The following is a 25,774-nucleotide window of genomic DNA, read 5'->3' on the forward strand; positions in this document are numbered from 1 at the left end:
TGGGGGGAACCTTAGTATTTAAAATGTGTATGTAGTCATGGCGCCGAAAAAAAAGAAGCTTCTTAAGTACCTTTGGCTAGTAGTACAGACTACAACACTCGCAGATCTACTCCCTTTCATAAATCTCTGATGAAATTATGTGAACGCGACTTTATTTTGAATGATGCTTTCAGTAGGGATAAAAACATTTGGCAACATGCTAAAGTTGATGCCGGTTTTCACTTCACAAAAATGCAAATTCTAAGTAAAGTTGACATCAAGAAAAGCTCACAACGAAATTCACCAGGGTTGCAATGTGTTCAATTGTTTTGCAGATTTAGAGCATGAATACTTTCTGCATCGTGTGATTCTAGCAGGACGTTTGGCTCGATACGTACATGTACGTAATCCAGCCCTTGACTTTTCAGTTGAACATACATAACAGTTGTGTTCAATACATGTACAAAAGTGTTGAAGTCAACATGTCAAATTTAAGTCAAGTCGGGAGTCATTTCACTTTTAAGTTTCGTCGCAAGTAATATTTTTTCAAGTCAAGTCGTGCCTCACATTTAGCGACAAAAAGAAATAGAAATGCGACTCCAGTCATCAGCACAGCACATTCAGATATTTACCCTTATCATAAACTGTCAAATGCACTTTTTTCGTGCAGGAAGCTCTGAAATTTAAAACTTCAGTTTATTACATGAGATTGTTATTAACGTTATCAAAACTTCGTTGGCATTTTGCATTTTTCATCACTCACAGGTCTCAACCAACAATACTACTTTACGTATACGTTATGGAGATCATTTCCCAGAACTGCAAACCAACAACACAAACAACACGGCCGGAGTAAAAGTATGTTCTTGGGAGCAAAACAGTTACATACAATGTGCACGTTTTTTCCCCCTCAAAAGATGCCCAAGAAATATTGGAGTTGGTATGCTGGCTTCCTGAAAAGTACCTAGACAGCTTTGGAATGTCACCACAGTGGCTGCAGTCAGTTGCTAATTCCTCTGTGGAGCCGACCTCGATCACCGAGGTCCGCACGTATTTCAATAACAATAGGGGCTTTGTTAATCAGTTGCACTGATATGTAAAGTGAGCAGGACACCGCCGTCGTCGGCTTGTAACTAGGGATTGGTCAAACCGCGGTTCAACCTTTCTGCAAAGCCGCCTAATGAGTTGCCATGCATCTATCCTTGAGCAGAGAAATCAATTAGGGATATTTCCTTCACTGGACATTTTCATGGGGAATTTTCTGTCCCAAAGGATTACATAGATGGTGTCCAGTGCATGCACTAAAATGTTACTTTGAATGATAGACATTGTTAGATACTGTACACCTTATGAATGCTCTTATATTATTATTATTAATATTATATTATTATTATTATTATCAATTAGTGATTGTCAGTAATGTTTGTAACTAATGCCCCACCATATCACCCAGCCTGTAATTCTACATTGGGTTGTGATAGCCATCCATATAGCTGTGAAGGGAACTGGGCTCACTCCCTTTCAGGCACAAACTCTTAGAAGATTTGCAGTGCCTCTGTCTTTTTGGTCTCTTAAGGGGCATCCACTTGTACAATACGCAAGCAGTATGTTGACAGTGATGTTATTGTGTTGTCCCATTCTGATATTAACGAGTAGTCTTACGTCGTTGTGTTCCTCCCATATACCGCTCTAATTTATGCACATACATACAGTGTGCATGACAAATTTCTTGTGGGGAGAAAATGTTACCAGATTTTTTCCACTTCATTTCTCTCTGATATTTTTCTGCTTATATTGTTTAATGAAACACTAAAAATTATCTTGTGATATGTTCTTATTCTGATAATGCATAAAATTTTGATACATCTGAACAAGTATGGGATTTTTATGGTGGATACCTTATTTAGCCATCGCCAGCAAATTTAACTTAAAGAAACTTTGCCAGGCATTTGTACAGTAACTTTTTTTTGGGGGGGGTAAAAATTCTTACCGTGACAAGTCTTAGTCTGCTTCTGCGCCAACATAGTCATAGTGACTTTGTATTCACGAAGCGAGAATCAAACTATTTTACAATTACAACAAATTCCTCCTGAACCACAAATCAGGAAAACAACATTTAATTAATCGTGTAAAACTAACAAAAGAAGAAAATTCTTAAATTTTTGGGACAAAAAATGGTGACTGCTTAGGAACGAACTCAGCTGGGAGCATATTTATCTTGGGACCCCTAAACATGCATGCTATCCACTTCACCACTAACCCAACCTGGAACTTGTTTTAAATGTAATATCTTTTTAAGGTTTACTCCTGTGTATGCATCAAAAAAGGGACAGTCTACATGTAGTTGGATAAACACTGTTTAATTCAATTTGCTGGCAATGGCTAAATATTCACTGTTTAGGTTTTATGGACTTTGAGATGTTTTTCAAAGACACAGGCACATGGCATTTTGCATTGAAACATTCTGAGATATGACATTTTCACATGTGTAGTCAGGTGCATTATTCAGATATGATATTATGTCATAAAAACTCTATATTTTCATTGAAAAACTTAATTTTGAAAATTGGGCAGAATTTTACAACACTTTGAAATGACATGACTGTATATGTAGTTAACAAGAATTAGGACAGTAAAAAAATGTATAGTAAACAGGTGCCTCATGATACATATAAACATCTCATGTTAATGCACAATTTTAGTATAGGGTCTTTGTAAAAAGTTTGATTAGGACATGAGTCTTTAATAATGATCAAATACCTGTTCAGAATAATTGTATACATGTGAATAATGAGTGAATTAATGAGTTGGTTTGGTAACAAGAGAAAAAATTATTGAAATGTGCACAAAAGCACTGCTTCCTTTTCATCTTTGTAAATGTCCTGCTGAAATCTCTTGGAAGAATCTCAATGAAAACAAAAGCTTGAAAAATGGATGAAATGTGAGGGTGTTAAACCATTCTTTTTCTTTGTAGTGATACTTACTTGCAATTCTTTATGAGAAATCAATTAAGAAGTAGACAAGTTAAAATCAAGAGGTTAGAATTGAAAGTAGTGTTGAAATCGTTTGCTTTTCTTACCTATTATATTTACTTGTGAAAAATATTCTCTTTCACTCAAAATTTGAAGGACATCTCTGAAGTAGAAGCACTAAGAATTGCAATGAAAGAAGAGAATGCAGCCACCTCCCTGCATGGCAAAGATTGTGTAAGTGTTGATATCTTTATCAAGAAATTTAATATTATTTTCTTTACACAGGAATTGGCAGTAGCATGTTCACTTATAGTTAATTTCATTAATCAAGTAAATATTGGAACAGCTAGTGCAAGTCTACGGTTTATTAACATTTATAATTGCTCATTTTGTTGATGCAGTAGTGTGATTAGCTGACCGAAGTTTTGTTTGCCACTAGGGGGCGAGGGAGGGGGAACGGGACAGCGCTACCAGCATTGGAACACATGTCATTTTTTCAGTGGACCAAAGCACTCACACATTGCGGTCCATCAAACCCAATGTATACTGCACTAACAGTTGTGTGCTGTTACTTTTAAATTTAAATTTTTCCAAATGCACATTGGGCAAATGACAAAAATGACTGCAGTTTATGGATGGAAATGCACACATGTCACATGTACCGTCCCGATAAAATTGATTGACAAAAATTGGATAACATTTCTTCACACCAGACATTTATAGTACACTTATGTAAATTTTACAAAGCAGTGCTGTTCCCAGTGGATTAACTGGGCACCCTGTACTGGTGTTCCATAGAAATCTTCCGTGAATACTTTCGGCCAGTTAAATTACCACGAATGCACTTTACATGTACACATAAATCTAATGAAAAGATGCCAATCCTCTGTGCATCCCAATTAGTAATTCTTCTACTCAGCTACAGTGGTTTCACCCAAAAACAAGTAATGGGAACACAGCCTAATTTTTACCCTGCCAGTATGGTGATGGGCTTGTGTGCAGGTGATCAAACCAGAGAAGATTGCAAGAAACAAGGGACTCATTTACCCGATCGAACTGGCTATTTTCTGAATTCCCAGAAAAGTTTTAGAACTGTACACATATTTACACATTTCATATTGTATGGAATTGAAGTATAATGTCAATCCATGGTGCAGTGCATGGACTTATTTTCAAATTTATAAAAATGAAACAAAATGAAGGTGTCTTACCCTTGCTGCCATTTTTTCTCTAGTACAGTCTACAGCCACAGCTGAACTATGATTTTTGGGACAAGTCAAAATGGTTGAAACTCATATTCTGTTACAGAAAATATGTCACCTTCGATACTTACAAATGCATTTTCGAAATGTGCGTGCACAAGAATTACCGTTGAAATTAACACAGCCCATTAGGTTACCTTGCATACACTGCACATTCCAAGGCTCATACCCCAGAATTCAAAGTATAGCTTGCTCCTTTTTTTTCCAGCGTTCACCGCTGAGTATATGCATTTTCTTCTGAGCTACTTATCGTTACTTATTACTTGCTGTAGGACTGTATATCTGACACTTCCAACCATATCTGAATCACATTCAAGGAAAAAATTATTTTAAAAAAAATTTAAATAAATGTTGATCCTGTGGTGGTCCATTATCACTGTTGGACTTTGATGTTCATCTGAAGTGCAACAGATGCAGATTATGGAGCTGAGATATTTTGAAAGCATCTTCATAAACTGTCAACAGTAATACAATTGACAAATGACACATATACCTGAGCAAATACTTTTCGCTTAAGACGAGTTTCGGATAATTCAAGATAGTTAAGTAAGTCCTGATGCCGCCATATTAACGAGAGTTGACTGTGGTGAGCCATGTACAGAATAGGTGGTTTGTGCTTTGTAGAAGTGAGATAGTTACCCACAAAACTTTAAGAGTAAGTGGTTCGTTCCTCGTTTAGGCAAGGAACAGAACAAATTGCACATTTTATAGTAAAAGCTTCATGTGTAGGGTCAGCCAAGTGTCAAAGAGTGTACCGAAGGTTGAGGGTGGTGTCGGCATTTACTGCTTGTGTATAGCGGTGAACAGGGACCGACCCAGCTTTCTTCCAGCTGCATTCCTCATGGTTGACTACAATCCTGGACAAAGTAGTTGGAACACCTCGTGGGAAGCGTGGTGAAAAGATCCCCCCTCTCCCCTGTTCAATGTTGCGGTCGTTTATTGGACCAAGATTCAGTCCAACGTACCCAATGAGAAAAAACATTGACGGGGGCAAGAGGGGGGCATGTTCCAATGAGATTTGTCCAGGATTGTAGAGATACCCGCAGCTGTAGTAAAAAACACATGCAGAGCAATACTTACATGTATATTGCCCCACTGCACTATAGTACATGTGCAGGGGTAGCTTTAAAGCGCAACCCCAATGTTGGTGAAAAAAATGGGGAATACAGTTTAATATACTCAAGTGGTATCTAAGTATTAAGTTACACATGTATATGTGTAAAGTGGCACTGTGACTTCTGAATAAATAGTAATAATGCCGGATTCAAACATTGGCAGCTGTTGAAAAATAATGGTGGCCATTTGCAGTAAAAAATGTTTTGCCTTTCTAGTGCCATGGTCCAGCTTCAATGATTTTCTGACAGTCCTGAGATGTCAACCACCATCAGAGATAAAAATCGTGGCAGATTCTGCCGGCCGCATGTGACATAAATTCCCATTTGCCAGGCGTGAAAGGAATAAAAATTGAAGTTTCATACTCCTTCGCTACGCTCTCCGCATGAAAAACAGTTTCATTCTATTGAGACAACCTCAATAAATCAAAGAACAAACACAATCAATCTTGATCTCAGAATTTATTAAAGTATGGGAGTGTGGCCATGTTGCAGGTGCCCTCTAAAATAAGACAAAGAAAAGAAATTGACAGTCACCTCAAAAAAGACTACAATCAGCGCCAACCTTGCTGCATGAATCATCTTGTAGCTGATGAGAGAACGATCGTGTTTGACGTTTTCGACTTTTGAGCTCCTTCAAGGCAGCCTCCTCTGCGATTTGAACCTTCTCTTGCTCGTCGGCGTTCTGGTTCTTTTTCCCTCCTTTCTCCAACTGCTGAATCGTCAACCAACTTGCTTTGCTGGCATCTGCGATTTTTATTTTCTTTTTCCTTTCCACTACCAGCTCTTCAGCTTTGTGTATATAGTCAATTGTCTTTTGTACATCGGCCTTTTGAAATAAGGCGAGCTTGATTCTATCTAAAACAACTTCTATTTGCTCACAGAAAGCAAATTGAGCAATATTGCCTGGTCTGGAGAGCTCCTGTACTTCAAGCTTGTTTTTGAGTTCTTTCAATGCTGAATCGTCTTTTTAATGATTTACAGCAGAAATCGATTCAAACTTCGTGTCAAAATAGTCTTGAAATTTTGGAAACAAAACCTCGGCGTTCAATGTGCCTGTATGAGGTTCGTCTGACAAAGACATTGCTTACTTAATGTGCACACAGGAGAGCTAGAAAGTGTGGTTGATACTCAACGTGAAGCGTAGGCCTGAAAGTGAAAAGCCCGGCAATGTGCACCCCTTATAATTAGTATACGCTTGGAATCACAACAATGGAAATAGTTTCATTGAATCAAGCACAAGGGAGTGGAATGAGCCAACACCACAGCATTCCATCCGAAGGTGGTATTCACCTTTCGGTATTTTGGCCACTCAAACAAACAAAACTAAATATGCATGTGGCAAAGTAGACACAACAACTTGCACGGGTCTGCGGGTGTCCTGTTTTCTGCAACTCCTGTTCTTAGTCTGTTCATGCGAGGTGGACTCTTTTGTTTCTCCAGATGCAACGGAGCTGGGTTGTCATCCAATCCGTCGTTCGAACAACTGCCTTCGAATTTGCCTGGATTAGTTTGTTTGCATTGCCGCGGTCCACGGGGCTAATGTGCTGGATGCCATTTTTCTTCTTTCTGAAGGGGAAAGGATGCAACTCGAGTCTCTTCGCCTTTTAGGAGGAGATTTATTTCATGGCAAATTTCAAGAAGCTATGGAAGCAGAAGCCAAGCGCTTGGAGGCAACTAATTGATTTCAGGAAACCCCCTAGCTCAGACACTGTGTCCATGGGTTCCAGTAAACAATAATTCCTTGTAAACCTCTGAAGTCCTTTCTTGGGCATTGCCAAGCGTGCACATCCAGCAACAGCCCAATCAGGCAGGCTCAGAACAAGTCTAATTCACCCAGGGAGGTCACTTCATCTTCAAAAGGGGATACCTTTCGATCCTGATACATCCCTTGCACAAAGACGAGTTCTGGCGGATACTGCTGAGGTTCTTGGAAGAAATGACTATTCAACTCCTATAGCCTCGTATTCAGGACCAGTAGGCAGCCATCTCAAACATTTTGCAAAGACTTGGGCCCTTTTTTGTCAAGACAAGTGGGTACTCAGTACTATCGGACTGGGATACGCTCTAGAGTTTACAAACAGGCCCCCACCAGCATTTTCGGCTTGTCAACTCTGATTACCGTCAGCGTCCCCTCTTCAAAAACGAAATTCAAACCTTTAAAAAAAAGCAATTCACCTTGTGCAACCACGGGATGACAGTTGAGGATTCCTCTCATCATTCCTCCTCGCACTAAAGAAACCTCTGGCAAGTGGCGTCCCATTCGTGAGCACACAGAAGGAACAGGCTCATTGTTCTAAACCATCCCTACTCCTGATTTTCAGATTTTCAAGTTTAAAAAAGGCCTAAAGATCCTAATGTTCCAATTTTCAAATTTTTCAGGAGAATAACAGAGCTAAACAAGAGTCTTCCAAATTTCCACAGATTGTCTAAGAAGTTCACTCGTCCTCATCATATGTCATACAACACGTACCCATGTACATGTACACACTGGTTGTGCCTGCATCGCTTGGTTGCAGCTTCAATTTACACATGACTGTATGGAAAGTAGCTGCAGCCACAATCGTACCTGTAATTTCAAGCCGCAGCCAAGTAATACGGATGCCAACCTGAACTCCATGGGCTGCGTGCACATTCCTTTGAACCTCATAGCACGGCAAGCTTGTATGAATGGGGTCAGGGCCAAAATTTAAGGAAATGAATTTATTTGTTTTAAATCTACTTTTTGTGTACATGGTCCAATAATTATGGAAAAAGGAAAATATAGATAATGCTATTTGTGAATGAGCCTATTCATAACCAGTGCACCATGTTGTATTTGAGAATGGATAGCGTGTGCATATGATGACCGCAACGCGATGTCATGGATGTGAGCATGAGTGCATGGAGTTTTTGGTGTGATATGTCTACTGTGTCTACACTGACAGGCTGGTTAATCGTGGAGAAGTGCGACCAGAAATCGGCTCAAAGGGTACAGAAATTTTGAGAATAATATAAAGCAAAATACCCCTACATTTCTGTGTCCTCAAAGGGGAGCAATTTGTGTTTTATTGATACTGTCGGCAAGATATCAAAATAGCTAGTGGGGGACTGAGCAATATTACATACACATCACTTCAAAATACCAAAGAAAAAAAAAGTCAGAGGGAATAGCTGCATCTAACATAAGTAAGCTGACATTCTTTTTTCAAAAAGACGATACTTCAGTGATAAATGCAGAGGTAAAATTTACTGACTTCTTGGCAGAACGTGCAGGGGAAAATAACAAATTCTGTTTCATGTTACTTTTTTTTAAAGGATTGTTGTTCAAGATGACCTTTCCAGAGGTCTAAAAATAGCTAAAACCCAGGAGCTTCTGGGGCTGCTCCCCCCCTTCCCCAGCTGGGAAAATGTCTCTGAACCTCACAAGGGGCCCTATGGATACCTACCACTAGGGGCTTGTGTCAAGGGGCTTGTGTCAAGGCGCTCATGTTGCATGCACGATGGCTGTTCTGTTTTTGGACTTTCCAATGTTGGTAGGTATGGAAAACATTGGAAAAAATGACCTTTGACTTGACTTGGAACATGCTTTGCGCTTGTTATGACTTAACTAAATTTGACTCTATGATAATCATATGAGGAAAAGGCATGCATTTTGTACAATTCGGGCACAGGCCCATCTTGACTTTCCGGGGCAGCTTGACAATGAAACTGTTAAAAACAAATTAAAGACAGCATCAACACAAAATGCAGAAAAGCCACATCTCTTGTTAAGTAGGAAAGCAAGAATCTACAGTGCTTGAAGTTTTAAGTTTGCCAGCACATTTCCGTTCCATCATTGAATTTTTGTAACAAACATAATTTGCCAGGTTTTGTTCAACTGGGTTTCAACTTGCATTTTGTAATATTAAAACATTATTCAAGTGAAAATCAAAAGTATCTTCTGAGGCTTGTGGGGTTTTGACGAACATATAACAATCCCAGTTCAATCCTTCAAGGTCTACTCATATCAAGTAATGTTTGAAAGTGCGTGTACATATATTGCGCTGCATAGGAACTTTAATACATTGACATCATTTATAACTAAATTACAGTGAGAAAAAAGGAAAAAAAGAGAATCAAACAATAAAAGAACGTCTTCATTTACTCCCGTTTGTTGGCATCTCTTCCTTGCAGATTGATGCTCCTTTATATTTACTCCTTCAAAGATGGTGTTTTGAGTATGAAACTCTTGGTTGCTAATGCTGCGACTTTGTAGAGGCAGCAGAGGTTTTGTACAACTCTGCGGTAAACTTATGACAAAAATGCAAAGAAATTATTTACCTTCAACTATTTTGCCTGCAAAGCTGAGCTCTACATCGAAAGCAAAAACATGTGGTAACCCAAACTCATATTTCAAAGTCAGTGAATGGTGAGGAACTCAACACATGATTCATTCCCTTTAAACGTCATCATTGTACCTAAAACAGAGAAAAAGATACTATAAAAAAATTAAGCGTAGCCCAGTTCATATCTTAAAAATGACCTGTGAAATATTTTTACACCCAACAAAATAATGAAATACATGTAGGCCTACATAACTGAGTCTGTGGGCACGTGTGTGTTCATAGCAAAGATATATCATACGTCTACAGCAATTCCTGGCTTTTTTTTCAAGATGTATTTTTGCGTTGGGGAGATGTTAATTATATATAACAGGTTTTGCCCTTACCCAACGTATATTAATAAGCACTGTATGCTCAGTGCTTGTTCGAGAGCTTGCGAAACAAAACCTCACAAGCTTACTCGGGTGGGACTCGAACCCACGACCTCCTGTTTACTAGTGCAGATGTCTTAACCACTCGACCACTGAGCTTGCCGGGGTCGGCTGGCTGGTCCGAGTCAAATGAAGCAGCGGGTACCGCAAACTATTTTTCAAGATGTATTTTTGCGTTGGGGAGATGTTGATTATATATAACAGGTTTTGCCCTTACCCAACGTATATTAATAAGCACTGTATGCTCAGTGCTTGTCCGAGAGCTTGCGAAAAAAACCTCACAAGCTTACTCGGGTGGGACTCGAACCCACGACTTCCTGCTTACTAGTGCAGACTAGATCGCTTACGCCATTGTATCTCAAGACGGGTATGACGCGAGTCTAAAGCTTCTATGAACTGATCTCTGGCCAAATCCTCCCTAACCTCTACTGGAATTTCAAGATAAGCTTGAGTAGTCAATCTACGTATGGCACCGGCCAGCTCAGATAGACTTTCTCCAGATTTTCTTGCTCTCACCTTCAACTGAACCTTATACATCTCAGTTTGGTGGGACCTGTCAAACCTGTTTCTTAATGACCGTACAACACTTGCATATTGGCTACGCTTCTCTCGCAGTAAGTCGGTGTACACATGCAAAGCTGTTCCTTTCAACTTGACAGCTGAAAATGAACATCTTTAACTCTCTGTCCAGACATTCATTTTACAACAAATTTCAAAATTTGTCAACCAATATTCAAAGGCAAGTGACCCACCATCGTAAGATTCAGGCATGATGACAGGCTAAGGCTTGTGTAATAAATTACTTGCATTTAGGGTGTCACGTGAGGCAATACCAGTTTGGTTGGCACCAGAGTGATAAGATGTTTGAGAGTTGAATGGGTTGGTGGAACTGCCTACTGGCAAAGTGACTGTGTGGTAGTGAAGCACTACTAGTGACTCCCCCCAAGGAATGACCGAATGCTGAAGGAACAAGAGGATTTTTTGTATTATACATTGGTGTAGACGGGTGAAGTGTTTTCATATACATGTAGCTACATGTATCAGTACATTAAACCAGTGTACCCATTTCAGCAAATGCTACTTGTCTTTGTCCAAGCGTATCTGGTAACAGCCCTTGTTGATTAAGCATGGTATCGTTTCTTGCAATTATCACATTACTATGTTCCACAAATGTGCTTAGCACATAAGTGGTTGGCAATGACTCCCCATAAGTCGAGTCTGCCTTTGGTGTTGTGAGGGAGGATTAAAGAAAAGGCCCTTGGGGAGTGTTGACCACCCCCCTGCACCATCACCGAGTCACCCATGTGTCTATCATAAGCTCCATCAATTTCAGCTTCTAAAACTCTAATTGACTTTCCTAATGTTTCATACTCATTTCTTGACTATTCATCAATTGCAACTAATCCAATTCTCTGTCGATAACACACAAACTTTCTGTCACTAGATTCTAGTTTGCAATATAATGGAAAGCATTAGTAACCGAAGACTGACACTGGGTGAGGTAAAACTAATGAAAACAAAGTGTGATCCCCCTATTTCTGCGGGCAATGCAAACAAGTCTCCAACCTTTGCAAAATTAATAATTATCAAACCCGATGTTACTACGATCTGGTGCAGCACATGGCGAGAGGTGTCTTCAGAAAACGCCGATGTCATTTCACTCACCTACTGCACCAAGGTACCATTATTTCTAATATTAGTTTAACCTAAAATTAGAGTTTGGGCCTTTATTATCTAAAAAAAAAATGTCTAATCCCACCGCTGCCACCAATTGCAGCGTGGTCAGGAGCCACGACAAGGCATATAGATGTAAAACCGAGAAAGATGTTTGCCAACTCAATTTAAATCACTGTATTAAACACACACAAAACTATCCCCGTACTTAACCCTTTCGCGCAGCTAATTCTGTCAACCGTTACTGCTGGGCTGTGGTATGCCTGAATGGAGGGCTTTGTCCATCAGCAGGCCCCATTGAACCAGCAGCTTGATGGTAAATAGACTGTAATTGTGGTATGCACTAATCCTCACACAAAGCCGCGGCTCTTGCTGTCTCCAGAAGCGAAGGGGTTAATTATCACCACTGTATTATTTTTAAGGGCAAGTGGTCTACAGTTTGAATTAATAGATCACATAGATCATGTTATTGTGAACATTTATGGCAAAATAATGCAAGCTTCAAGGTAACTGATTATGAAAAACTAAAAAGGGTGGGGCTCTGTGATGGTCTCAAGAGTGTGGGGTAAATTATGGCTAATTAAAAGCACCATAACTGTACCGGGGGGGGTTGACGAAGTTGTCTTATACTACATCTTACTTGGTCATTACATTCAGGCCTTCCCTTGCCATGCAGAGGCAAAACCTATACACAGCCCTCCACACAGAGATCTTACCCTTAACACAGCACCCAGCAGACTGAAGTGCACAGGGTTATTTTGAGTGTCAGAATACAGGTCTAACAGTAGTTTTTACATGAGCTAACAATGCATGTACAGCATGCCTGACTGGACTGACACACATAGCCCTGGGAGTGTGATGGATGGGAGGGGCAGATTAAACCAAGAATAGGGGGGAGCAAAACACCTATTCACAGGGGCTGTTTTCATTACAGTATATTATTAGTGAGTAGTGGAATGATGCGAGAACATTGCTAGGTAGCTGTGATCAGGTGATCCAGTAAAAGGTGTTGTATCAGGTGGCACAGGAATTGAAGACTGCTAAGTTGCCTTTCAGGGTGATCGGGTGATCCAGTTTAACTGTAGTGTGTCAGGTGGCACAACCATGCATCCCTTGTCTCGTGTGTATTAGTGTGCATTCTCTGCAAGTCAGTGGCCCTGTGCTTCAGTATAAGCATAGAGCTACAAACCCAGGTTTGTAGCTCTATGGTATAAGCGTACTCCTCATCTTTAGCCTGTTTTATCATTAGAAGTGTAAGTAGGCAATTCATTTATTACCAGGTTTATTATAAAGAGTAACAAAACCAGTGATAAGCTGTGGCCAAAGTTCTAAGAATGGTCTGACCATGAGTTGTGTTCGTCCGTATATGAGTCACTTCTACTAGCTTCACTGTGAAACATACCTTACTCATAAAGACAAATGAGAGACCTAATATGTGAATTTGCATGACATATGAATGATGCGGAATTCGAGTTTAATAAACCATTATTTTCTATATAGTTTGGTTACGTCTTTATATCCCCAAAACGTTTCTCTTAAAAATAAACGTAATTACTAACCAACACAAATTCTCCAAAAATACTTGATAGCCATTGGTAGCAATGACAAGAAAACTGAAAGAAAATAGCTGGTCCAGAGGAAAATAACAAAATACACATAAACATGGGAAGATTCGTTCTCGCCACAATTGGCCAGGCATGAAACCTCACCACGTCAAATGCATTCCTGCGGTATGTTTCCACCTGCTTTTAACATAGAAACCACTGGGATTGTGATTAATGATATGAATGTCACAGTTCATATTTTGGGTATGTGTTCTATGCTGCCAGAATCTCAAAATGACATAACTGACTTTAAAAACGTCCGACTTTTGCGAAATAACAACCTCTTATTCGGAATTTTGGAGTGTATCTGTGGGGATTACTCGCTGACTCATGAGGGCTATTGAAGAGAACTACGCATCTTCTTCATGCATCTTTTCGACCATTTATTTACTTCAGTATGCTGCAGCGAAAAATGGTGAGTCTGTGGGTTACCAACTACCTGGCGGTAGCAATCACTGTGTACAAAGAATGGCTTGGGTCTTCAATACTGGGGCCAGTAACTGCGCTTTGTCTATGGAACCGACCGGAGCACTTTATTGGATTACAATCTGTAGGGACTTCATTCTAATTCCTTGTGTTTAAAAGCTCCATGTTTAGTCATGACCTAGCTTTGCAAAATATATGACCAAACAAACATGGCTGCCTCCATGTAAACAAAGGAATGTATAGGCATTTACCATGTTAAGGGGACAATTTCCTTTGTTAGGTAAATTTAAATTGGGTTGTGGTGACATTTCTGAGTTCCTGCAACATTGTTGGTACCCACAAATTAGGCAAAATATCAAATGTATGTCCCCACAACTACAGATCAAGAAATAATGTGTGTGTAGGTGTATGTAATATATAACTGAAGGGAGAAATTGAAGACAAGATCAAATGGAAGACAATATGAATTTTTGTTATATTTCTGTTGCACTATTGCTGTGATAAAACATTATAAGTAGATGTCTGTCACCATTCCCCTGCCCCAAAGTAATACCAAACAGTGTTCAAAAAGCATAAAACCCCATCCTCGGAGAGACTGTTACCCCAGCGAGAAATATTTTTTGGCTCCCCTTTATATATGGTTCTGGATTCATCCTTGAAAAATATCCAGTTTGTCCATAATGCTTTTACAAAATTAGAAGCATGCTTTTTCCCCCTCAAGCCTAGCCCTGATTGGGCCTAAAGTGCCTGTTCGTTGCATCATCCAGAACCTGATTACTTGAAACTCTCAGCTGTGATTGGTCAAACCGTGAATAATGAGTGGTAGAATATTTTTCAGAATCCTTTATACTTTTTGTGGAAACGTCACATTATTGTGCATTCCAATGGCAGCATTGAGTATAATTTTAGTGAATTTTGGTGTTCTGTTAGGGCAATTACGTGTACATGTATACAATAAATTGTAAAACTCAGAATGTACATGTAAATCAGCAGCCATGCAGGGACTTTCTCAAGCAAACAGACTTTCCCAATTCATGATCAATGCATTTATAAATGCATAATTTCAAGCTTTAACAGTTCTCTACATAGAGATCTAGCTTGGGCAACCTTGCAAAAAATCACTCATCAGAGCGATTTGCATTGAGAACAGGTTTGTGAAAAATAAGCACTATGTGTTACATAGAAGACCTCATTACAGTGCCTACCTTCCAGGAAATACATAATAGTACATGTATCCCCAGCTTCTGAAGCACATTTGTCGAGCATAAGGAAATGAACATACAAGTCCAAATGTCATCATGGTTATCATTATTTTCATGAGAATGGTTAGAGGACAAAAGTATCCATGTCTTGGTAAGGGATTGAAAAAGAAAATACATGTTATCCCTAATGATGGTGCGTGCATCAACCAGTGTACATACAAGATTAGGATATGGAAATGGCGTGCAAGTAGAATATAGCAAGCTTGCTGAAGTCGTAAATTGATCCTTGTAATTGTACTTAGTTAATGGTGAGATTCTGTACAGTTGTAGTATTGTCAGAGAAAGATTTTGGCCAAAGCAGCCAGGCTTGAAGAGATAAAATGTCTAAAAGTTCCTTCAAATAAGAATGAAAGGTCCTCTACAAGTGGTTAGTTGTGTAGTAATAAATATAGTATAATTACTTGCTATTGCTCCAAATGTGTTTTTTTTAAACATAAATATTTGTATTAAATTTGGACATGAAAGAAAGAACTGAATTTTGAGTGGGCTGTTCACTTACTGCCATTAAATCACAGGCATTTTTTTATGATAACAACATTGAACTACACATAGGGAATGAGGAAACCGTTGTGTCGAGAAAGTTTAGTAAGAGGCAATTTAAGTTTTCTGCTCGTTAGTCATTGTTAATCATTAATATTAATTGTTCTCCCTCAGGTACCTCCAACGTCAAAATTCAGTGGTAAGTTGCATTTTAAATTCTTATAGCCTTTTTAGAGAATTGAAAGGTGTTTTTTTTCTTTCACCACACCCCGGAATTGAGAATAAAATCATAAGGAATGCTGCTCATTTTCAGGCAAGTGTTTTTCACACAGCACTATTGTCAGATCTCTCGAGTATGAGAAAGTGTCAAGCATGAAAAAAATTGCTGGAACCTGAGTGAAACTGTTACCACATTTCATCTACTATTGCATACTGATCTACAAATCTGTTCTGCAGTCATGGGTGTAACAGGAACCTGGTAAATTACAGTCCCAAAATTCAAATGGATAAAGGTATTTCTATTGTCAGTTGTGTCACAGTTGAGAATTCAGGATTCAATTATGATATTGCCATGTTTGTCTTGTTCCCTGTACAGTAATTGGCAACAGTAAGACAACTTCACATATTGATAAACGGGAACAGACTGTTTTCCCTTCTAGCCTCAGTTTGGTTACATTAGCTGTTTTCCAGTACTCAACTTCGTCTACGAAACCAATCCCCGATTGTGGGCCTGAAGTGTTCAAATATTAAATTGGAGTGCTGTAATGTTTGGTTTTTGCTTCCTATTTGATATTTTGTGGCATTATCAGACTTAATATTGCACTTACAACTTCAAAGTCAGGTAGTAAAAAAACAAAGTTGAAGCCTGAGATGGAGTTGAAGTCCGGTATTGGAAAATGGCCATTGGTTCGAATGGTAGAGAAACAAGATGGCTGCCCCATGACAGAGGTCTATAGATTGGACTGATCAGTCTGGCCAGTTATCCTTACAATAAAGCCAAGCCACAATGCCGATCCTCCTGCTAATCCACCAGTGCATTGTATGACTTCACAAGCATTTACTGTGAAAGGAAGTTTTCATTGATCAGCTTCAGCATATCAGGGATTATTCATCAATGGAGAACAATTTGTTCATCACATGAGGCAAATTTTCTTTTAGAAATCTAGTCTCCTCTGAAACCAGGAGTCCACTATGTTCATCCCAGCCAAACAGTCAGTGAATATGCAAACTTCCTGTGTGCCTGTTAAATCAGTTTAACTGGTTGGGGCTACGCACATGTGAAAGTCCAGCACTGGGCATATACAAGTACTTCGGTGGGCCCTACATACAGCATGAGACTGTCTAGGCCTGTCATGTATGTGTACATGTACATGTAGGCTTACTGGTACATGTAAGTGCCGACATGCCCATGGGCCTGCTCGCAGTCAAATCGTACAATAGGCCTATGGTTGAGCTGTTCTGTGAAATTGGACCCATGAGTATTAAATTTGTGGCTAAATGTGAACATGGTGAAATAATGCATTATAACAAACATATCACACATCTCTGTCATACATGTAGCCTATCCTCCATTGTTTGTGAAGTCCTCTTCAATTATGTGTGATAATGTTTGAATTTGTTACTTTGATGAATAAATAGGCTTAAGCTAGGCCTTGGCTTGAAAGATTCTAGGCCTAGCATAGATCCAGACCTAGGGCTAACTTTAATTGTTTTTATATGCACAATTACAAATATACGAGTCAGTGGGGTCCATTTTGCAAAATCATTAGGCTAGGCCCACCTATATCTTGTTGTAGGGGTGTGCCTCCGCGGGTATTTTTAAAGAGATTGCCTTATAACAAATGGCATTGTGCGGGACCCGGTGGATCATGTGCCCGAAACACGGTTCTATTTGGTACATAGGAAGCAAGCAGAACATTGTTCTAAACGTCGGAGTTAATCTCTCCTACCTTTTTATCAAACGAAACTGTTACCTTCAGTTTGCAAATTTTTTGTGGGTGTATGAAACAGAAAAACAAATCTTCTCGGGGAACGTCAGAAAAGAGAACAGAGCTGCAAACCACCTACATGACATACGCACCTGCAAACGCTCAAAGGAAATGTCCAGGATGCTGCATGACCACGCACACGCGGAACGCACGTGGAGTGCACAAATGGTGAGCGCTGGTTGTGTCACGTGCGGACCCGACACGTCACGGGTTAAAAGGCTTAAAGTTTTATGTACAAAAATACCACCGTAACTCGAACGATGCCCACACCATTACATCCACTTATTTTGAAGTTTCTGATTCAAAAAACCACTATCAAAATGCTTCAAACGGCATTGAAAGTATCGGAAGTCTATAAAGGGTTAGGAGTCATCGCAAGTTTATTTCTTTTCTGACGAGGACCAGCACGTTGCATATCAACGTAGCTGCAACTGTGTAATCCTGGCTTTCAAGACGCTGAAACTAACCTGATTGCAACGCGGGCCCAATTGTAGTCCCCTTCAGGCAGCCCATTGGTGACACTACAGTGGCCATGTGATCGTAAAAAGAAAGGCCATGTGACCATACATAGGGAAGCCCAAGTGAAAAAAATAGCAGCGCTTCACGTTGTTAAATGACTAAGCGATACGAAAGTTTTGCCACACGAAGGTACGTACCACGATGAAGTGGTTTAGTTTAACAAATACTTTTTCAGGATAACTCCATTCCCCTGAGGTTCAGTTGTCGAGATTTTAATGTATAAGTACTTCGCCAAGTGACATTTGATTGGCCGACTGTATTATGACTTGCACCTGTTTACATTTCCTGTTTTTTCGAATGAAAAAATACTTGGATTTGAAATGCTTTAGTACATACAGAAAGCATCATTCCTGCTATTTTGGTCGATTCCTCATCCACAGTTCCACTGAATCACTGAGGAAATTCAAGTTGCTTTAATTTAAAAATAATTTTGAATGGAATATTTCTAGGTATAAAATTTAACTAAACTGGTTCTCTGACCCTTTGGGTTTGTAGCGCACATTGAGTGCTTTGATTATAAAAAGAGGCCGATCAACCGCGCAATTTGTGCGTGATCCCTACTTACCGCACGCCGTGTGGAGTCCCAGTACCGCTGGAATATTACACAGTCCGCTCTCGCTTCGTCGTCAATCCCGACATAAAGTAATTTTCTTTCATATTGTTTTATTTGACAAAAATACTCTTTATTCAAACAGTAAGCACTACTTATTCCGCACAAAAGTCATTTAAGCCGACAGGGTTTGATAGTTACAAATACAGTCATGCAAGTGTACATCAACAGCGCTTCCCCCTCATAAGACAAAACTCCTTCGGTCTCCTGTTCATATAGGTTTGGTACAGTCATTTTCCTAGTTCCGGATCGCGAAAATTATTCAGTAAGACTGCAGCTAAAAAATCCTCAAATTCGAGTGAAATATGGTCAGAAGTCAACTTTGTGTTTTGGATGTACTTCAATTTTTTTTTCAAAACCGAAGCTTTCATATTTGGACTCACAGGATCGATTGACGAAAGTGACGATGACACCTTTCCTAGCTCTGGATCGGTTTAGGATCGAGACAAAAACGTCTTCACAAATAAAAGTAACCATACAAAAAATCCATTTTCAGCCAAAACCATTGTAAAAAATTGCTTTTCTAATAGAGAATTTTTTAATTTTGAGAAAATAAGATGAAAAATAAGAATTCCAATGAATTAAAAAGGTAGAAATTGCATAAGGTTTGACTCGACTTTTCAACTGTACAGTGAGCTATCAACGTTACCCTCCCCGCGCCGCACAGTTGACGAACCCATTACATCACATACATTTCTGCTGCGCCCGTATAGTTGAGTTCGCAACGACTTTGCGTGGTAACGCCGTGCGATCCGAGAGTGTTGGAAAAGCTTGCAGTTTTCGGTAAATTAACAAAAACGGAAACTCTAAAAAAGTCATTTTGATTAAGCAGACATTAGATGCAAAGGTTTATATGATTATTCAATTTAAAGAAATATTTAAAATCACACGTAGCAAGTGACCTATCGCCCGTGAATTTTAGTGTTTTTTCACTCTTGTGAACTAGGAAATTCAGGAACTAGGAAAATGACTTGCGGTACAATGGGCGGAGTGGGTAACAAAGTTAGCTCCGAATTCAAGTTTCATGTATGACCGCGGGACCGGGTTTTCATCGGCACGGTGGTTTTCCATGAAGTCTGTCCTTCAGTAAGAAATTTCACAGGCATTTTATGCATGAATGTTTGTTCCTAATTTATATACTTTTTTACGGGTACCCGGCCCGGAAAAAGGGAACCGGGTTTTGAAATCGACGGGCGGGTATCCGGGTACCCGGCACAGGCCTATCTTGTTGACAGTTAAATTAAATATATAGCTCTCAAAATATGGAGGGCCTGACATTTTAATACTAGCAGAATCTTTCTCAAAGGCAAAATGACAAGTGGACAGGGCAAACAAGCAACAGAGAATCAACCAAGCATGGTTGAATGCAAGAGGAAAGGTCAAGAACGGTCAAGAAAGCTGCAGGCTGGGTAAAAGGGGCAAAGGATAAAGGGGACTGCATGAAAGGTATTGTTGAACAAAAAGGAATGTAAGGTGGGAAAAGATCAAAGAAAAATACAGTGGATGGACTGGACTCCAAGTGGGAGTGGGTAATTATCTGCAGATAGAAGAGAGGGAAAAAAGAGTATTAATTAGTAGTTTCCCTCTTGCATGTTCAGGCAATGGGGTTGTATGGTGTGGAGGCGTTTGATCCAAAGCTTCTTCCTGTTGAAGCGAACAGCATCTTTATAGAACCCAAGTAAATCTATGCCCTGTGAGATCATGTCAGACATAAAATAGTTAGGAAGGTTGAAGTGGTGGCCTACAGGGGCTTCTAGTCATTTGGTGTTGACCGTACATCTGTGGCCATAGAAATGCTTCTTGGGAGTGTTTTTATTCTCTCCAACATAACACTGCACACCTTGCAAGAGACGAGATATGTGACATTAAAAGAGCTACAAATAATAGTGCCTTAAGTTCTGTGGGTGGTACCGGAAGAGTGTCCAGAGAATGTATCTGATTCCAGGACATGGTTCTGGCAAATAACACATCTGTTGGAGTCACACTTGAACATGCCTTGCTGGGAGGGGGAAAGGGTATCCAAAGGGGGCACCTCTGCCTGAGCGATAAGGTCCCCTAGGTTGCAGGGACGCCTGTAGGCTACAAATGGGGGTGTCGGGGATGCCACTGGCTAGGTGGTCTGAGGTGTGGAGGATAGGGGTGTGCATTTGCGGGTATTTTTAGAACCGGGTACCCGTTTTTTAATAACATCGGGTACCCGGGTACCCGGAAAAGAGATCGCCTAGTAACAAATGGCATTGCACGCGACCCGGTGGATCATGTACCCGAAACACGGTTCTTTTTGGTACATAGGAAGCAAGCAAAACATTGTTCTAAACGTCGGAGTTAATCTCTCCTACCTTTTTATCAAACGAAATTGTTACCTTCAGTTTGCAAATTTTTCGTGGGTGTATGAAACAGAAAAACAAATCTTCACGGGGAACGTTAGAAAAGAGAACAGAGCTGCAAACCACCTACATGATACACGCACCTGCAAACGCTCAAAGGAAATGTCCCGGATGCTGCTTGACCACGTACACGCGGAACGCATGTGGCGTGCACAAATGGTGAGCGCTGGTCGTGTCACGTGCGGACCAGATCAGTGCTATGTACAACACCGTAAAAATACCACCGTAACTCGAACAATGCCCACACCATTACATCCATTACATTTTGAAGAGTCAAATTAAAAAAAAAACGCCACCAAAATGCTTCAAACGGCGTAAAAAGTATCGGAAGTCTATATAGGGTTACGAGTCATCCCAAGTTCATTTCTTTTCTGACAAGGACCAACACGTTGCATAATTATAAATCAACGTAGCTGCAACTGTGTAATCCTGGCTTTCAAGACGCTGAAACCATAGAGCTACAACCCACCTGATTGCAACGCGGGCCCAATTGTAGTGCCCTTCAGGCAGTCCAATCGCTGACACTACAGCGGCCATGTGACCGTAAAAAGAAAGGTCATGTGACCACACAAAGGGAAGCCCAAGTGAAAAAATAGCAGCGCTTCACGTTGTTAAATGACTAACGATACGAAAGTTTTGCCACACGAAGGTACGTACCACGATGAAGTGGTTTAGTTTAATAAATATTTTTTCAGGATAACTCCATTACCCTGAGGATCAGTTGTCGAGATTTTAATGTATAAGTACTTCGACAAGTGACATTTGATTGGCCGACTGTATTATGACTTGCACATGTCAACATTTCCTTTTTTTCCGAGTGAAAAAATACTTAGATTTGAAATGCTTTAGTGCATGTTCATACAAAAAACGTCATTCCTGCTCTTTTGGTCAATTCCTCATCCACAGTTCCGCTGAATCACTGAGGAAATTCAAGTTGCTTTAATTTAAAAATAATTTTGAAACGGAATATTTCTTGGTATAAAACTTAACTAAACTGGTTCTCTGACTCTTTGGGTTTGTAGCGCACATGTAGTGCTTTGATTATAAAAAGAGGCCGATCAACCGCACAATTTGTGCGTGATCGCTACTTACCGCACGCCGTGTGGAGTCCCAGTACCGCTGGAATATAACACAGTCCGCTGTCGCTTCGTCGTCAATCCCGACATAAAGTAATTTTCATTCATATTGTTTTATTTGACAAAAATACTCTTAATTCAAAGAGTAAGCACTACTTATTCAGCACACAAGTCATTTAAGCCGACAGGGTTTGATGGTTACAAATACAGTCATGCAAGTGTACATCAACAGCGCTACCCCCTCATAAGACAAAACTCCTTCGGTCTCTTGTTCATATAGGTTTGGTACAGTCATTTTCCGAGTTCCGGATCGCGAAAATTATTCACTACGACTGCAGCTAAAAATCCTCAAATTCGATTGAAATATGGTCAGAAGTCAACTTTGTGTTTTGGATATACTTCAATTTTTTTTTTCAAAATCTAAGCTTTTATATTTGGACTCACAGGATCGATCGACGAAAGTGACGATGACACCTTTCCTAGCTCTGGATCGGTTTAGGATCGAGACAAAAACGTCTTCACAAATAAAAAGTAACCATACGAAAAATCCATTTTCAGCCAAAACCATTGTAAAAAGTTGCTTTTCTAATAGAGAATCTTTTAATTTTGAGAAAATTAGATGAAAATTAAGAATTCCAATGAATTAAAAAGGTAGAAATTACGTAAGGTTTGACTCGACTTTTCAACTGTACAGTGAGCTATCAACGTTACCCTCCCCGCGCCGCACAGTTGACGAACCCATTACGTCACGTACATTTCTGCTGCGCTGGTAGTTGAGTTCGCAACGACTTTGCGTGGTAACGCCGCGTGATCCGAGAGTAGGGGAAAAGCTTGCAGTTTTCGGTAAATTACAAAAACGGAAACTCTAAAAAAGTCATTTTGATTAAGCAGACATCAGATGCAAAGGTTTATATGACTATTCAATTTAAAGAAATATTTAAAATCACACGTAGCGAGTGACCTGTCGCCCGTGAATTTTAGTGGTTTTTTCGCTCTTGTGAACTAGGAAATTCCGGAACTAGGAAAACGACTTGCGGTACAATAGGCGGAGTGGGTAACAAAATTAGCTGTCGATCTCCGAATTCAAGTTTCATGTATGACCGTGGGACCGGGTTTTCATCGGCACGGTGGTTTTTCTTGAAGTCTGTTCTTCAGTAAGAAATTTCACAGACATTTTATGCATGAATGTTTGTTCCTAATTTATTTACTTTACTTTTTTACGGGTACCCGGCCCGGAAAAATAGAACCGGGTTTTGAAATCGACGGGCGGGTACCCGGGTACCCAGCACAGGCCTAGTGGAGGATATGATAATTATCGTTGATTATTTTGCGGAGGGGAAGAAGGTGAGTATGCGAGGTGGTTGTTTCTCCGCAGGGGGTCTTCTCCTTGAGTGCAAGACTTCTAGAGACAGAGCGGGCCCTATTGATAGAGCGTTGAACTTAGTGATAGCTGTGCCCCCTTGCAATCAAATGCCTCTTCAGTTCCTGTGTATGACGGGAGAAATCTGAATCATTAGAACAAATGTGTCTCGGCCTGAATGCTTCGCTGTATGCAAAACCAATCTTGCAATGTCTAGGGTGACAGCTGGATGAGTAATCTGTGGGCTTGGAATACAGGTCAGTAGTCACAAGGTTGTTCTCCTTCCAGATGCAGACATCAGGAAGGTTGGCCTAATGGAGGGAATGTTCTGAAGTCAATATAATTGTACTGTGGAAACAATTGACATGGTTAATGAAGATGTCTAGACTGCTACTGTCACTGGTCCAGATGAAAAATACATTATCAATGTATCTCTACCAGATCCAAGGGTGGCATGGTGCTGAAGTAAGCATGCGCTCTTCGAAGTTACCTATGAAGAGGCAAGCAAAGGAGGGAGCCATGCGGGTGCCCATAGCTGTGCCATGTTCCAGTGCCTGTAGATAGCGTTTGCCCATGAAAAAGAAATTGTTCTCTGTTAGTACAAGTCTCATAAGCGTCCTGACATCACTGATTGGGAGAGGTGTGTGTCCGCTCTTCATGTAGAAGACATGAATATCTCCTTCAGGGGGAATGTTAGAATAGAGAGAAGAAACATCAAGGTCCCAATGATGGCTGTGCTGGGAATCTGGTTCTTGATGTTTTCCAGCCTACGTAGGAAGTCTGACCTGTCGTGGATATATGTCGCAATCTGTAGAACGAGGGGTTTGAGAAAAGTGTCAGTGAACAGTGATATGTGTTCAGTGGGCGATCCATTACTGGAAACGATTGGCCTCCCTGGATTACTTTCCTTGTGGATCTTGGGGAGTAGGTAAAACCTAGCAGTTCTACAATCAATAGGGGACAGAAACTTATGAACTTTCTTGGATAATTGGTCACATGAACGCATATCATCCAGTACCTGCTGAATCTGTTATGAGAATGTTCCTATTGGGTCAGAATCAAGGGGGATATAGTTAGTATGATTGTTAAGGTGGTGATGGGCTTCAGCAATGTGTTGATGTCGGTCCATAATTACCACAGCTGAACCTTTATCTGCCAGATTGATGATGATGTCAGTGTGAGAGCGCAGGGAGTTGAGTGCTGAACCCTCATCCCTGGAGAGATTATCTTGAGGAGTATGACGAAAATGATCAGGGTTATTCACTTGTCAATGGACAACCTGTGCTTAGGTCTCAAGGGCTGGTATACGATTCTTTGGGTGTACCAAGGTGCTTTGGACATTGAGAGGCTTCCGGTCGCACGGAGCAGAGTCAAAGAAAAAGTCTTTAAGTCGTATCCTGTGGAAGTATTCAGTGAGATTTTGGCTGAGTTCTACCTGGTTCATGAAGAACACAAGATTGGTGAGTCCCCTTTCCATCTCAATACACACGTTCCTATACATAGCATCGGGACAGTTAGATCTAAGTTCAGAATCAGATAAAGGTTTTGATGGTAAATCATTCAGATTGTTCATCACAAAGTTGCAAGCTGATCAGAATTGCACATATTTAAAACAATTAATGGGCAGGAATCCCTCATTGAAATGCGACCCTGGCAACACAGAAACAATCAGGCTATTGCCCCCAGGGGAACAACAGCCTATCCAAATGGCATACTTATAAGGAGACACACACAGGCACACTTGTGACATGTCTGGTGACCTTCAGTTAGAAACTCAGTTCACTCTTGGCCACTTGGAAACCAATTTAAACAAAACACCCTAATACTATTGACCAAAATTAATAAAAGCATGATATCAGTCATCTCAAGACAAAATTTTTTTTAAGTAACCCGAAGATAACCACTGAGCCAGAGGTTAATATTGTCTCTGACACTATGGGTCGAGTTAGACGGGGAGTTTTTCAGAAGAAAAGAACTTGATTCAAACAGAAGCATGAATTGACACCCAAAACTTTACACGGGTGCCAATGAGGATTCAACTGAGAAAAAAGTCTCGGTATGTTCGACCAACATTTGAGCAGCTTGAGCTAGCTGTTTGCAGAGATGAAAGAGGGTTTTTCTGCCAGGCGCTACCAATAGCAGAGGCCAAGAGTAGAGATGTCATGTTGCTCCGACCGAAAACTGCAGAAATTACTCCACTCGACCAGCTCTAGTCCAAGGATGGAACAAATCAATCAGGAGGATATTACTTTGTGAGTTTACGCTCAGCGCTGCAGCTGGGTGCACATGCTGGACTTGACTACCAAAGACTGCATCCTGGGTGTGACA

At 40.3% G+C, this 25,774-nt stretch overlaps 1 protein-coding gene and 1 pseudogene across 4 annotated transcripts in view; one reads left to right on the forward strand and one right to left on the reverse strand.

Annotated features, from left to right (window-relative positions):
- The window catches only part of wdr60 (WD repeat domain 60), a 270,009-nt gene that overhangs the window by 68,218 nt on the left and 176,017 nt on the right, over positions 1–25,774 (forward strand). For all 4 annotated transcript variants that reach the window (XM_087140251.1, XM_087140254.1, XM_087140252.1 and 1 more), the window contains 2 exons: positions 3,108–3,185; positions 15,681–15,705. In XM_087140251.1, the coding sequence (XP_086996377.1) occupies positions 3,108–3,185; positions 15,681–15,705 (103 nt within the window). The remainder of the gene's footprint in view (positions 1–3,107; positions 3,186–15,680; positions 15,706–25,774) is intronic.
- On the reverse strand, positions 23,527–24,590 carry LOC147798416 (uncharacterized; annotated as a pseudogene).

Source organism: Acanthaster planci, linkage group LG08, assembly GCF_054643075.1.
Source record: "Acanthaster planci isolate LZ-2023a linkage group LG08, COTS_SCS, whole genome shotgun sequence".
Lineage (NCBI taxonomy): Eukaryota > Metazoa > Echinodermata > Asteroidea > Valvatida > Acanthasteridae > Acanthaster > Acanthaster planci.